Source organism: Megalobrama amblycephala, linkage group LG12 (genome assembly GCF_018812025.1).
Source record: "Megalobrama amblycephala isolate DHTTF-2021 linkage group LG12, ASM1881202v1, whole genome shotgun sequence".
In the NCBI taxonomy this organism is placed as follows: Eukaryota; Metazoa; Chordata; class Actinopteri; order Cypriniformes; family Xenocyprididae; genus Megalobrama; species Megalobrama amblycephala.
In genome coordinates, this window is record NC_063055.1 from 23,105,721 (window position 1) to 23,120,660 (window position 14,940).

Sequence of the window (14,940 nt, forward strand, 5' to 3'; positions counted from 1 at the left end):
TTCTAATTTTCATGATTTGTATTAATTTTCATGATTTTTCCAGGTCTTGAAATCACACTTTTAAAATTAGGCCTCATATATGCAGAATGCTGTAGGAACCCTATTTCTTAGAAAATTAAAAAAATCTTGATTTTTATGAATTTTAAAAATGATTCATTTTAATATTTGCTATTTTTAATGATTTTAAGTAATCTTAAGGCCCCATTGGAAGTTCGCTAAGGCGTACTAGGCCTGCGGTTGAGAACCACTGCTTTTTATAAACAAGGACAACTCATGAGCTGTAAAATGTAATTTCACAGTGCCTGTGAAAACATGCTACATCTGTTTAGTTTAATTTTAAAATGAGCCTACGTTGTGTGTGTGACGTAGAGAATGATACCTGGATCTATAATATAAAGAGCTGCACGGCCTGAACAGATCTGTTAATCTGTGAGTCAGTTCAGTGACGTACATACCTATATCCTTTTGCTTTACTGTAGTTTCTACAGCTGTGAAACTAGAACATTCATAGAAATGGAAGCTCAGGAAGCTTAAGTGGATTATATATGTCAATTCAACAAAATCTCTCTACTTTCAGTGTTTGCTGTTGTTCAGTCCACAACAAAGAGCAGATACAAGTTGTATGTCAGTGCTGTGAATACAATTTTGAAAAGAAAGAAAAAATTACAATGCTAGAGTGTTGTGAGAGGGTTGTTATGTGGTTGCTAAGGGGTTATTTTGTAGACTTTTGTTAAAGTCCGAGTGAACCGGAAGTTGCAAACGACTTTTCTCCAGTGCTGTGACGTATTTCCAAGTGAAACGGAATATTGAATAGAGGGCAGAGTTTTACTTTAGCGCTCCTCCTCTCCGTCTCTCTTTTCAGATTTTGATTAAATATTACGAAGCCAAACAATTTTTTTGTGTGAATTGACTTGCACGGATGAATTGTTCACCACAAAACTAGCAATTTGAGCTAACAAAATAAATAAGGTCAATTTTGATTTCATGTGTACTTTAAGCTGTTGCTAGGTTGTTAGCTCCAAATATGCATTGGGATTTTTTTTTTTTTTTTTAAATAAAAGTCTATGGGATTTGTCTATCAGAAGTAAGAGCACTTCTCCTTAAAAAGCTGCATGATTTTTCTGTAGCATAAACGGACGAGTTACATGTCAATTAAAGCTTAATATTTAGAGTGGAAATACTTGTCTTTGTACAAAACCTTGCCTTAGCGTGCACCACTAAGTAAAGATGCCAAAACGAATCACAGATCATGTTCATAATTGCATTATGTGTGTGTGTGTTTGTGTGTGTGAAGCAAGTGCTGAATTAATAAGTCATTAACATTCACTGAAGTAGCACAGCCAAGTTCTGTTCTCAGAACTAATGAACCAGCCCAATTACTGGACCAACTTTGATCAAAACTCTGATTCTTGAACTAACTTTGAACAAAACTCAGACCTCTGGATCAATTATGAGAGTCTGAGCATAATGAGATGGAGTGATCAGTTACGAATGAATTGTGTGATGTCTAGGAAATGGTCTGTTCTCTTTAGCCCTCTGGCTATGCATATTTGCATTAGTTATTAATAAGGTGTATGCAGCTTTCTGTAGTCACTAAAAAAAAAAAAAAAAAAAAACTGCAGCATGTTCGTGAGGTGAGACACAATGAGCCACTGGAAGATGAAATTAACGTACAAAATCTGAAGCTTTCCACACTTTGATCAAAGTTTCATTAAGCTGACGTTCACTTCGATGGTTCTGCATCAAACCCAGCTGTCATGTCATGTTCTTAATGCAGAGTCTTCTAGAAATCCCTGTAGTGCTCTAAAAGTGAGCCAAAGCCCTTGAGATAAACAAATCTCATCAGGGTAGTACAGACTAGAGGTCTTCTCTGGGTCTGAGCTGAATTAACCCAAATTACTTCTTACCCTAAACTCGACTCGAGACAAACCCCAAAAAATAAAGTTATTTTCTAATCCGACTGGACATGAAAGTAAAAAGTAACAGTCTGCAGCCCTGCATGCCAGTGGCGAACGGGGACTTTTTCAACAGGATATGACACAGACCAAAATCAGAGACAAATAGCCTAAGAAACACCACAGCAGGTGTAGATTTTTGGTTTAACTTAAAAAAGTAAGTTACCTGATTGCCTTAAAATTTTGAGTTCATTGAAATTAAAAATTTGAGTTAATACAATGAATGCAATTGATTTAATCATCAGAAACTCAAAATATTATGTTATTTGAACCACATTAATTAAGTTGATTTGACAAAAGAAAAAAAAATTATTTTTACAGTGTATCTTATTTGTGGATTAAATATATTCTCCGATCCTTCCTCGTAACACTTATGTTAGCTATGTTTTATGTTGCCAGATAATGTAGCCTAGCCTTTGTGTACGTCATTTATTGGTGCTTTTTTTTTGGTCCTTTTGGAAACATGAAAGCTTCAGTTCCTATTCAGTGTAACTGGATGAAAAAGAGTGACCAGGACAGTTTCCTTTTTGATCCACTCAAGAATGACATAACAGGTTTGGAATAGACTTACGATATCATAACTTTCACGGTACGGTATTAATGTCCAGAACGGTTATACTGGTAGGTGGTGCTATGTGTTTTTTAAAAATAAAATTCAAAGTGTTAACTCAAACAAGGCAGTATGAGTTAACACTTTGATTTTTTTAAAAAACTATTTTACCTAAAAAAAAATAAAAAATAAAAAAAAAAAATAAAAAAAAATAAAGGAAATAAAGGAAATTAAATACGGTTCAAAGATTAGTTCAACTGAAAATGAAGGAAACATGCACTGTGTGTCAGAATAAAGAACCTGTGTGGCAAGATTGAGGAATATGTCGACTACTTGGGTCCTTCACCAAAGCAAGCATGCATGATCTAAAACAACATGTAGAAAAAATATAATATGCGCTGTTGCTGATTTTCCTCAATTTATACTCAATATTTATAGCCTCAGATGCAGAGATTTTTTTACTTGCATGTATCATTTTGTTTGTAGAGCACCTGTGCCTGTATACATGAGAGATGACAAGAGCACAAGAATGTTATTCTATTTGTTAGTAGGCTATATTGATATAGGAACTGCTGTCGTCAGTTAAGTACCCCTTTAATCTGGTATAAAATCTCAGAACCAGTTTGGAACAACATGAACTTGCTTTACAGTACTCATGTAGCTCATAGCTTTAAATCTGGCCCACACTGTGACTCAAAAATGTAAATGTTGATGTTGTTATTATTATGAATATGATTATGATATTATAAGTAAATATTTATAAAGACCTCATAATGCTGCCATAACAACAATTAGTAGTTGGTAATAGTAAACACACCCACATAAATGCACTTCTAACACCCACACAGCCATTTTGTTTAACTGTACTTGTTTAATTGAGCACTAATTCAGTTTTATCAGTTCATCACATAAGGATTTGACATCAGTCTATAATGCATACACTAATATTAGAGCTGTAATATTAAACTTGAAAGCTTTTTTCAGTAATAATGTCTAGTCTATTAATACGTATAACACAGTTTTGGTGCAGTACCAGTGCTGTATTTTGGCTACTGGACAACAGGTGAGACAGGGGAAGGTCACCTCCCAAAAGTGACTGCTGGGATAAACAAACCCCTCCCCACAGGTCTCGTCTGGGCAAGCTATTTGTGGAAGGACTGTCATTAGGATGAACATCCCTCCTGGCTCTCTTTCCCTCACTATGTCTTACTCTTTTTCTCTCATGTCCTTTGGACAGTAAGCACAGCTGTTCCTATGGTAGAGGTTAACTCGGGGCTTGAGGCAGGTTTGTGCACTTATGCCACTCTGTTATTAGTTAACTGTAGGATGCGTTTAAACACACACCCACACACTCAGAACACATTTTTTTAAGATGGTCCTGTGAGGTTCGGTCGCATCTGGCAGCTTTAGTTTGGACTTGAAACTGAACTCGCATCCCCTGCGGCTGTGCTGAGAAAGAACAGAAAATGGTTGGCGACGGAAAATTCACATTAGTATCTTTTTAGGCTGATCCGACCTGAGATAATGTGGAGACTGGGCACTGCTGCAGTGTGAACGCAAAGAATTCAGGGGAATAATCTGCCATTCTGGATAAACTTTAATTTAACACTAAGTAAAATGCTAAAGCCAGTGGAAATCTTGCCTGCGGAGACAATGTGGCCCCGTAAGCCCACCCAAAACCCAAGCTTACATTAATTCCTCATTAGCATACATTAAATCCATGACTGCGAGCATAACATAACACTGAGTGCAGGAGGTGACGTCTCTCGCCACACACAGGATGTCATAGGAGTGGCCTTGGTGTTGTTTTTCTGCGATCAAGCTAATCTCCAGTAACATTCGCAATTATTAGCATAGCAAAAGCAAGCTGAGAGGCCTGTGGTGATTTAACAGATAATTATGCCTAAACTAAATAACCTTCAGAGAGAGATATAGAGACGTTTCGGAGGAGGATGGGGAGGGATGGAGTGATAGATGGATAGACGCAGGGCATGTAACCCTGCTGGGATCTCATTCTAGTCTAGACTCAATCTTTTGACGCCATGCTGCCATTAAACGAGTGACAGGTCATCCCTTCATTCCCCTAGGGAGAAGAGAAAGGCTTAATTTAACATTAAGGCTGTTTGTTAGAGGTGTTATTTCGTACGAGGACGAAAAAGGATGGTGAAGTAGTACTATTATCCTTCATGCACCCGGAAACAAACAAGTTTAATAACCTTATTCATCAGACAAGGAAAAAGAACAGCAATATGGCTGAGTGGATATCAACTGAGAAAAGACATAAAGAACCATAAAATACCAATGGTAAGACAACAGGCGATTGCAAGAGAAGACAGTCTGAGCAGCTGAGGCGGGTTGTAGGAGAATATCAAAGCTTCAAATATAAAAGTAGATTTGGGATTTACTGTGAAGGATTATGTCTTTTATTGTGAAGCTGGGACAGGAACATCAATGCCCTGACAGTAACAAAAAATGACCAAAAAATACATATACCATGATATTCTTTGAGCTACCGTTGTAAATGTATGTGGTAATCATTCAGTACCATGCTATATACACTACCGTTCAAAAGTTTGGGGTTGGTTTGTTTTTTTGTTTTTTTTATGCTCACCAACAATGTTTATTTGATTGCAAAATTCAGTTAAAACAGTTATATTATAAATTTGTCATTACTTTTTTTTTTTTTTTAAATAACTGTTTTCTATTTTAATACAGGTGCTGGTCATATAATTAGAATATCATCAAAAAGTTGATTTATTTCACTAATTCCATTCAAAAAGTGAAACTTGTATATTATATTCATTCATTACACACAGACTGATATATTTCAAATGTTTATTTCTTTTAATTTTGATGATTATAACTGACAACTAAGGAAAATCCCAAATTCAGTATCTCAGAAAATTAGAATATTACTTAAGACCAATACAAAGAAAGGATTTTTAGAAATCTTGGCCAACTGAAAAGTATGAACATGAAAAGCATGAGCATGTACAGCACTCAATACTTAGTTGGGGCTCCTTTTGCCTGAATTACTGCAGCAATGCAGCGTGGCACGGAGTCGATCAGTCTGTGGCACTGCTCAGGTGTTATGAGAGCCCAGGTTGCTCTGATAGTGGCCTTCAGCTCTTCTGCATTGTTGGGTCTGGCATATCGCATCTTCCTCTTCACAATACCCCATAGATTTTCTATAGGGTTAAGGTCAGGCGAGTTTGCTGGCCAATTAAGAACAGGGATACCATGGTCCTTAAACCAGGTACTGGTAGCTTTGGCATTGTGTGCAGGTGCCAAGTCCTGTTGGAAAATGAAATCTGCATCTCCATAAAGTTGGTCAGCAGCAGGAAGCATGAAGTGCTCTAAAACTTCCTGGTATACGGCTGTGTTGACCTTGGACCTCAGAAAACACAGTGGACCAACACCAGCAGATGACATGGCACCCCAAACCATCACTGACTGTGGAAACTTTACACTGGACTTCAAAAAACGTTGATTGTGTGCCTCTCCTCTCTTCCTCCAGACTCTGGGACCCTGATTTCCAAAGGAAATGCAAAATTTACTTTTATCAGAGAACATAACTTTGGACCACTCAGCAGCAGTCCAGTCCTTTTTGTCTTTAGCCCAGGCGAGACGCTTCTGATGCTGTCTGTTGTTCAAGAGTGGCTTGACACAAGGAATGCGACAGCTGAAACCCATGTCTTGCATACGTCTGTGCGTAGTGGTTCTTGAAGCACTGACTCCAGCTGCAGTCCACTCTTTGTGAATCTCCCCCACATTTTTGAATGGGTTTTTTTTCACAATCCTCTCCAGGGTGCGGTTATCCCTATTGTTTGTATACTTTTTTTCTACCACATCTTTTCCTTCCCTTCGCCTCTCTATTAATGTGCTTGGACACAGAGCTCTGTGAACAGCCAGCCTCTTTTGCAATTACCTTTTGTGTCTTGCCCTCCTTGTGCAAGGTGTCAATGGTCGTCTTTTGGACAAGTCAGCAGTCTTCCCCATGATTGTGTAGCCTACAGAACTAGACTAAGAGACCATTTAAAGGCCTTTGCAGGTGTTTTGAGTTAATTAGCTGATTAGAGTGTGGCACCAGGTGTCTTCAATATTGAACCTTTTCACAATATTCTAATTTTCTGAGATACTGAATTTGGAATTTTCCTTAGTTGTCAGTTATAATCATCAAAATTAAAAGAAATAAACATTTGAAATATATCAGTCTGTGTGTAATTAATAAATATATAAAAGTTTCACTTTTTGAATGGAATTAGTGAAATAAATCAACTTTTTGATGATATTCTAATTATATGACCAGCACCTGTATATGCGATTTAGGCCTAATACTGTGATGCAAAGATGAATTTAGGGCAGCCATTACTCCAGTCTTCAGTCACATGATCCTTCAGAAATCTTTCTAATATGCTGATTTGGTGCTCAAAAACATTTCTTCTTCTTCTGCTTATTATAATAAATGTTGAAAACAACTACTTGATATTTTTATGGAAAACATTTTTTTTTTCAAAGTTCTTTGATGAATAGTTCAAAATAAACAGCATTTATTTGAAATAGAAATCTTTTGAACATTTCAAACTTTTGAGCAGTGGTGTTTATCAGAGTACCATAGTGTTACCATCTAATACCATCATTGTACCATGGTACCACCACAGGGGAAAGATGTCTTGTCACCTGATTTTACTCACAAACCCTGTGGCCTTTCTCCACCCTTGACTAATAGCCTTCAAAACTGCCCTTGGGACAACAAAAACAATCACTTCTCCTTATTTAAGCATAAGATGGAAAAGAAAATGATGTAATTTAACAGGAGCATTACTCAGAGGTAAACACTAGTGACCTGCTTCTCCGCCAAAGCTGCTCTGGTTAGAGGAGGCGATGCCCCTCGGGGAGTTTTAAGCTCAACAGACCTGAACTTTCTGAGCCCGACGCTTGTCAGCTCTCTGGTTCTGATGGTAAATGCGACTGAAGTTGGAAACGATGACGGGAACAGGCAAAGCGATGACCAGCACCCCACTGAGGGAACAGATGGAGCCAAAGATCTTCCCTGCTATGGTCTTTGGGACCATGTCTCCATACCTGTAGAGAAAGAGCAAGAAATAGAGACATTCGTCATTGAAATATGCACAACCTGCTTCTACACATGTTCTTTCTTGTTTAACAGACCAGCAGCATTAAAAAAAGCAGACAGATACATGATATTACACCTACACATCTCAAGCTCCTAGTAATAATTATATTCCATCTGGTTTTTATTATTACGTTCCAAATAATGAATAATCGCAAACTCTTACTAAAAATATTTGTATGCTTTTACTGCATATTGGCACTTCCACATGCCACCTAATAGTACCCTGTAGACAAAGCAGGAAAATTATTGTGATGCTGACATTAGAGATGCCAGATTGTAAATGCAATAAATGATTATTGAAGCAGGAGGGTACAGAGGCGTGAGTGGGACGAGACTTTTACATCCAATTGTATAAAGAGCCATTTGTCTGCAAAGCTGTTTGTTTGGAAAGTCTTTTATTTTGAAAACAGCTTAGAAAGTCTTTTATTTACTTTTTTTTCAGAAAATGTTTTGTTTTGAGTAACTTATGCATGAAGAAGTTTGTTTTGAGAGTTTTTTTTTATTATTTAGTAAGCTTTGTTTGGAAAGTCTTTTATTTAGAGAGCTGTGTTTTTGGGAAGTGTTTCATTTCAAAAGCTGTTTGTTTGGAAAGTCTTTTATTTAGAAAGCTGTTTGTTTGCAGAGCCATTTGTTTGTCAGTTGATTTGTTTATAAAGTCTGTCCCAGTGCCATTTATTTGGATACAAAAGTCTTTGTATAAATGAGAATAAATGGTATAAATGGATAATGTCCCTCAAAATGAGGCCAATATTATTAGCATGTTGTGAATATCATCTTTTTAAAAAAGAGATTAACTGTACAAAACAGGAGCCAAAGCCAGCAGAGAATGAGAAAGTCATTTAAGATGTTTAAATTAGAGCATTTAAATCCCTCGATCCAATGCCCTGGCTATTTCAAGGACATCAAATACAATTCGATACAGTCATTTAAAATGGAAATACAATTACACGCACCACTGTAGATCTTCCTCAGTTTGCGTGATGGCCTGCCATCTGAATTCAGGCAGTGAGGAGTGAAAAAACTTTTTTTTTTAAGATAAGGTTGCTGACCAAATAACTATTCAAACAAATTGGATGGTTCAAGGTGGTTTTAGGAAAAAGGAAGACATTAGTTTAAAAAGATGCAGACTAAAGTAATTGGATTCTGATGGAATACAGCCACAAAGCAAGCGAGAAAATAAGACCGGTGCACCTGGTGGAATGGAAATGATGTAAGCATAACCGTATCTTATAGACATGTATGCATTGAAAATTAAATTCATATGTGCAGATGTTCATAGCTACAAGAGTTTTTCTTTTTAGCTAATTCATGAAGTCACTGCCAGTGAGGATTTAATTAACAGTGGATAATCCTGTTCTTTCATTAAATTAGTTTTGTGTGAGTGAGGCACAATTCAATCAAACACAATCAGAAAACATGCAGCCAGCCTAGGATTTGTAAAGAGACACTGAAGTTGTAATTTAAGTGTCTCAAATAATCAAAATGAGAATGCATTAGAATGCAGTGCTGTTGTGGGTCATGAAAGCAGTTAAAGTATTCATGGTTCAATACAAGTTAAGCTCAATTGACAGACAAAATTAAGGTTAAGTGCTTAATAGAAGGGAACCGAAGGAAAAGTAGGGATGCACCGATACCGATACCAGTATCGGTATCGCCCCGATATCAAGCTTGTGTACTTGTACTCGTAGGCCTACTCGTAAAAATACCCCCGATACCAAAGACCGATACCTCACGTGACGTAACTGACAGAATTTTTTGTGCACAGACACACCGACGGCAGCAGCAGAAACAATGTCAGCCTCAGAGGTGTGGAAATACTTCAAAATTAATGATGACAACCCACACATTGCGAACTGCATGCATATGTGTCAGTATCCATGGATTCGGTCTTAAAGGGACCGTAGCCTATATTTGTCATTAATGTTAATAAAACAACAAAAGATGTTAAATAAATGTATACATGGTAAATAAACCTACTGTATCTGAAAAACAAGTTTATTTGATTTGTATATCTATAGTATTTGTTGTATTGTTTGTAAATTTCTTTTTATATAAAAACAATTATATGGTAATTATGCCCTTTGAAGGTTATTGGACACTGTGAAATTTTTGTTCTTTAAGTTTGTGACAAGCACATAAAAATTGTTACTTTTTTCATTAGAGTAATAATAAAGAAGCTAGTCTCACTGTGTTGTGCTTGGAAAACTGCAACATAACCAAAAAAAGAGAGAGAGAGAGAGAGAGAGAGAGAGAGAGAAATTAATAAATGTATAGGCATCGGTATCGGCGAGTACCAGAAAAAAAGTAGCGGTCCTTAAAAAATGGTATCGGTACATCCCTAAGGAAATGTAAAGCTTATAATTTTATGAAACAAATTACATTAATTCTCATGTTAAAATCGGTGTATTTTTTGAGCTGTAAAGACATTCTTGACATTTTTATGGTCATTTTAGGGTTTTAAGAGTAATGTTGTCATGGCAACAAAGTTGCACATTTACACTGTAACTCTTTTGAACATTAAAATCAAACCATATTGCTTGCATCTTGTGGATTTACTTTTGAAACAGTATTTTAATATTTATAGATTGGCCCCATTCACTTTCATTGTAATTGCCTCACTGGAACCCAGATTTTTGCTTTTTTAAAGAAAAGGAGGGACAAGTCTAAATAAATTTTTGTGATAATCAACATTATGCCACAAGTGCTGCCAATTGAATTTAGTTGTATTGAACCTGGAACATTCCCTTAAAGGGATAGTTCACCCAAAAATGAAAATTATATCATCATTTACTCACCCTCAAGTTGTTCTAAACCTGTATAAATTTCTTTGTTCTGCTAAACACAAAGGAAGAATTTGAAGAATGTTTGTAACCAGGCCGCTCGCTTTGGGGCACCATTGACTTCCATAGTAGGAAAAAAAAAATACTATGGAAGTCAATGGTGCCCCAGAACTATTCAGTTTCCCACATTCTTCAAAATATCTTCCTTTTTGTTCAGCAGAACAAAGAAATTCATATAGGTTTGGAACAACTTGAAGGTGAGTAAATGATGACAGAATTTTCATTTTTAGGTGAACTATCCCTTTAACCCTCTATGGTACGCAATATGATATCAAATAGGAAAAAATTATTTGTGTTGTTTTTCCTGCTTAAAATTGGACACTTTAACAATATCAATAAACATTTTCATAATTTTTTAATTTATTTAATTTTTATAAGTTTGTTGCCTCGAGGCAACATTGTACCACAATGGAAAAATGTAAACATTTGGCATTTTCATGTAGAAAAAAGAAATATATTTATTGAAAACATTCATTTCTTTAACTAGAGACTTAAACAAACAAATTTATCTAGTTTTTAATGTACTAAAAGTTTCATATTTAATAAAAAGTAACATTTTATATCCAGCTGTTGCCCTCAGGCAACATTGTACCATAGTGGAACGCAAGTATTTCCAAACCATCATATTTTTATGTTATTATATTAAATTATCATATCAATCTTCATCCTCATCTCCATCTTCTCTCTCACCCTCAGTATCTCCCTGACGGATTGTCACTATGATTTCATCTTCCTCATTACAGTATGACCCCTCATTAACTCCTCATACTCATCCTCATCAACCGCCAGTGCTACCTGTGTTTTATACGTTTCTGAAGTGCTATAGAAAATGTGCAGATCATAATATATGCAGATATAGTATGTGAATTAGTATTCTTATAAGTACATTACAAAATCATGTGAAAATGGCAACATATTTAGATAATTCTAACTCTTTTCCTTACAAATATGATACATTTGTATTCAAACCTATTATGGCTGTATGGCCTTATGCGATTCCAAAACATTTGATGATATATAATGTAAATTACTTAAAAATACTTCTTTACTTGACAGTGAAGGTGACTCATATTTTTTGTGGGTGATTAAATGGTTACAAACAAGTGAAAAAACACTTTTCAATGGAGAAAATATGGAGTCATGTGATATGTGCACATGTGCTGAAACAGGACACAAAATGGACCCCTGTTGGTCATGTTTTGGTCTTTTTTGCACTTTTATTGATTAGTATTTGAGTTATTCTATCCTGAGATATGCTTGATCAATCAATTTGTGCTTTATTTTATTAAAAACAAACTAAAATAGACCATGTTGCCTGGAGGCAACACCGTACCATAGAGGGTTAAATAAGGGTGCTAAAGCCAGAGCTGCTTTCATCCAGCTTAAGAAAATCTGGAACTCCAAGGACCTGACACTGGAAACCAGAATCAAACTTGTCAGTACCAATGTCAAGTCAATCCTTTTGTATGGAGCTGACACCTGGAGGATGAATGCGAAAATTATCAACAAAGTCCAGACCTTCATCAACACCTGTCTAAGAAAAATCCTTCCAATCCGCAGGCCAAACACCATCAGCAATCAGCAACCTGTGGCACAAAACATCACAGCTCCCAGCCCAAGATCACAAAAGAGGCGCTGGATAGAGCACACCCTCTGGAAGCCTCCATCAAACATCACCAGGCAAGCCCTGACCTGGTATACTTAAGGAAAAAGTAAAAGAGGAAGACCAAGAAACACTTGCCGCTGAGATCTTGAGGCAGATTGCAAAAATATGGGTTACACCTGGAACAAGGTCGAGAGGAAAGCCCAAGACAGAGATGCCTGTTGAGCCCTGGCTGATGGGCTCTACCCCAAAAAGGGGGAAAAGGCGAAGTAAATGCTATACACATTCCAAGGCTCAAAACTGCATTTGGATTTTCCAAATTCCATTTTGGTCACATATGCTCCTGATATTTAGTCTAAGCGGCCTCAAAATATATTTGGGAGTATTTGTGCGAGTGCAAATTATCCTTTGTGGTGCAACCTGTTTTCTAGACATGCACCGGTCTACGGCCATAAACCAGAACCAGCCCAGTTTTTGCTCCAAACACGATCGGCAATCGGACTTGCACACAATCTGCACTGCAATCATTTCCCAAAATGTCATTTGTGTGAAAATATTATGAAGTCTGTAAACAGGACATTAACAGACCAGAGAGGGAACACAACGAAGACAGACGCAAAGAGGAGAACACAGTTGTGCCAACAGAGAAAATACTGTACCAGGCACAGCAAGCTCACGGTTCACAATGCGTGAAATTATAAGAAGAAGAATATAATTGACCAACACCTTCGAAGAGACGGTGCCAACTCCTGCAAGGACTTTAGAAGATGCATTCATCTGGATCAACATGCACATTCCCAAATTTTTACATATCCTAATTATTGTTAATATGTAATTCATTTACATTCATTACTTCTACCTTCAGTTAAACTGCTAACAGTGATTGTAAATTAATTGCCTAAATTATTACATTATTTGCTAATTGCATTCTTAAAGGTGCCCAAGAATGCTTTTTCACAAGATGTAATATAAGTCTAAGGTGTCCCCTGAATGTGTCTGTGAAGTTTCAGCTCAAAATACCCCATAGATTTTTTTTAATTAATTTTTTTAACTGCCTATTTTGGGGCATCATTAACTATGCACTGATTTTTTCAGCGTGCCGCCCCTTTAATTTGCGTGCTCCCTGCCACACGAGCTCTCGATTATATTACAGCACATTTACAAACTTCACACAGCTAATATAACCCTCAAATGGATCTTTACAAGATGTTCGTCATGCCTGCTGTATGCATGCTTCGAATTATGTGAGTAAAGTATTTATTTTGATGTTTATATTTGATTCTCTATGAGTTTGAGGCTATGCTCCGTGGCTAACGGCTAATGCTACACTGTTGGAGAGATTTATAAAGAATGAAGTTGTGTTTATGAATTATACAGACTGCAAGTGTTTAAAAATGAAAATAGCGAATTCAGTAACAAACGATGGTAACTTTAACCTCATTTAACAGTACATTTGCAACATGCTAACGAAATATTTAGAAAGACAATTTACAAATATCACTAAAAATATCATGCTATCATGGATCATGTCAGTTATTATTGCTCCATCTGCCATTTTCGCTATTGTCCTTGCTTGCTTACCTAGTCTGTTGATTCACCTGTGCAGATTTAGACATTACTGGCTGCCCTTGTCTAATGCCTTTCATAATGTTGGGAACATGGGCTGGCATATGCAAATATTGGGGCGTAAACCCCGACTGTTACGTAACAGTCGGTGTTATGTTGAGATCCGCCTGTTTTCCGGAAGTCAAGGGGGTTTATATGAATGTATATCTCTGAAGGGAACTGATTGTCTTCAGAAATGTTTCGATGACATTTTCTTTTCTCCTTATCTCTTTATAAAGTAGTGTTTATAAGTGCAGTGCTAATTTTGTGTACAACGGTACCCAAAGAAACCACTGATGTTCCATAAGCGCCACCTACTGTTAGAGAGTGAATTTGCATTCACTCTGCTGTCTGATGTTTTTGTTTAGTGCAGGTGTCTTATGTAGCATAATTTAACAAATCTAAAGACAGACCATTCTGTTTTTGCTTTACTTTACCTTAAAAATGAAATTTCTGTCATTAAAGGATTAGTCCACTTTCAAATATAATTTTCCTAATAATTTACTAACCCCCATGTCATCCAAGATGTCCATGTCCTTCTTTCTTCAGTCGAAAAGAAATTAAGGTTTTTGAGGAAAACATTCCAGGATTATTCTCCTTATAGTGGACTTCAATGGCCTCCACTGTTGAAGGTCAAAATTACAGTTTCAGTGCAGCTTCAAAGGGCTTTAAATGATACCAGACGAGGAATAAGGGTCTTTATCTAGCGAAACGGTCATTTTCGAAAAAAAATTAAATGTATATGCTTTATATAATCAAATGATCACCTTCCAAGTGGTTCTGCCAAAACCACACTTTTGTATTCTTCAAAAAGCTTACGCTGTACTTCCTACGCCTTCCCTATTCTACTTAAGGAAAAAATGGACATACAGCGTAAGCTTTTTGAAAAATAAAACCCAATTTCTTTTCGACTGAAGAAAGAAGGACATGGACATCTTGGATGACATGGGGGTGAGAAAAAAATCATTTGAAAGTGAACTAATCCTTTAAGTACTCACCCTCATGTCTTTCCAAACCTGCAAGACCTTCGTTCATCTTCGGAACACAAATTAAGATATTTTTGATGAAATCCGAGAGGTTTTTTAAAGACCAAAAATATCTTAATTTATGTTCTGAAGATGAACGAAGGTCTTGCGGGTTTGTAACGAGGGTGAGTACTTAATGACAGAAATTTCATTTTTGGGTGAACCCCTTTAAAGGGTTAAATCCTATAATTAAATCTAAATAAAAAACAACCGCTCAAGCTACAT

General features: G+C 36.5%; 1 protein-coding gene across 3 annotated transcripts in view; it reads right to left on the reverse strand.

The window, feature by feature from the left end:
* Positions 1-14,940, reverse strand: part of kcnd3 (potassium voltage-gated channel, Shal-related subfamily, member 3) — a 124,461-nt gene that overhangs the window by 25,292 nt on the left and 84,229 nt on the right. For all 3 annotated transcript variants that reach the window (XM_048210028.1, XM_048210029.1, XM_048210027.1), the window contains exon 3: positions 7,422-7,590. In XM_048210028.1, the coding sequence (XP_048065985.1) occupies positions 7,422-7,590 (169 nt within the window). The remainder of the gene's footprint in view (positions 1-7,421; positions 7,591-14,940) is intronic.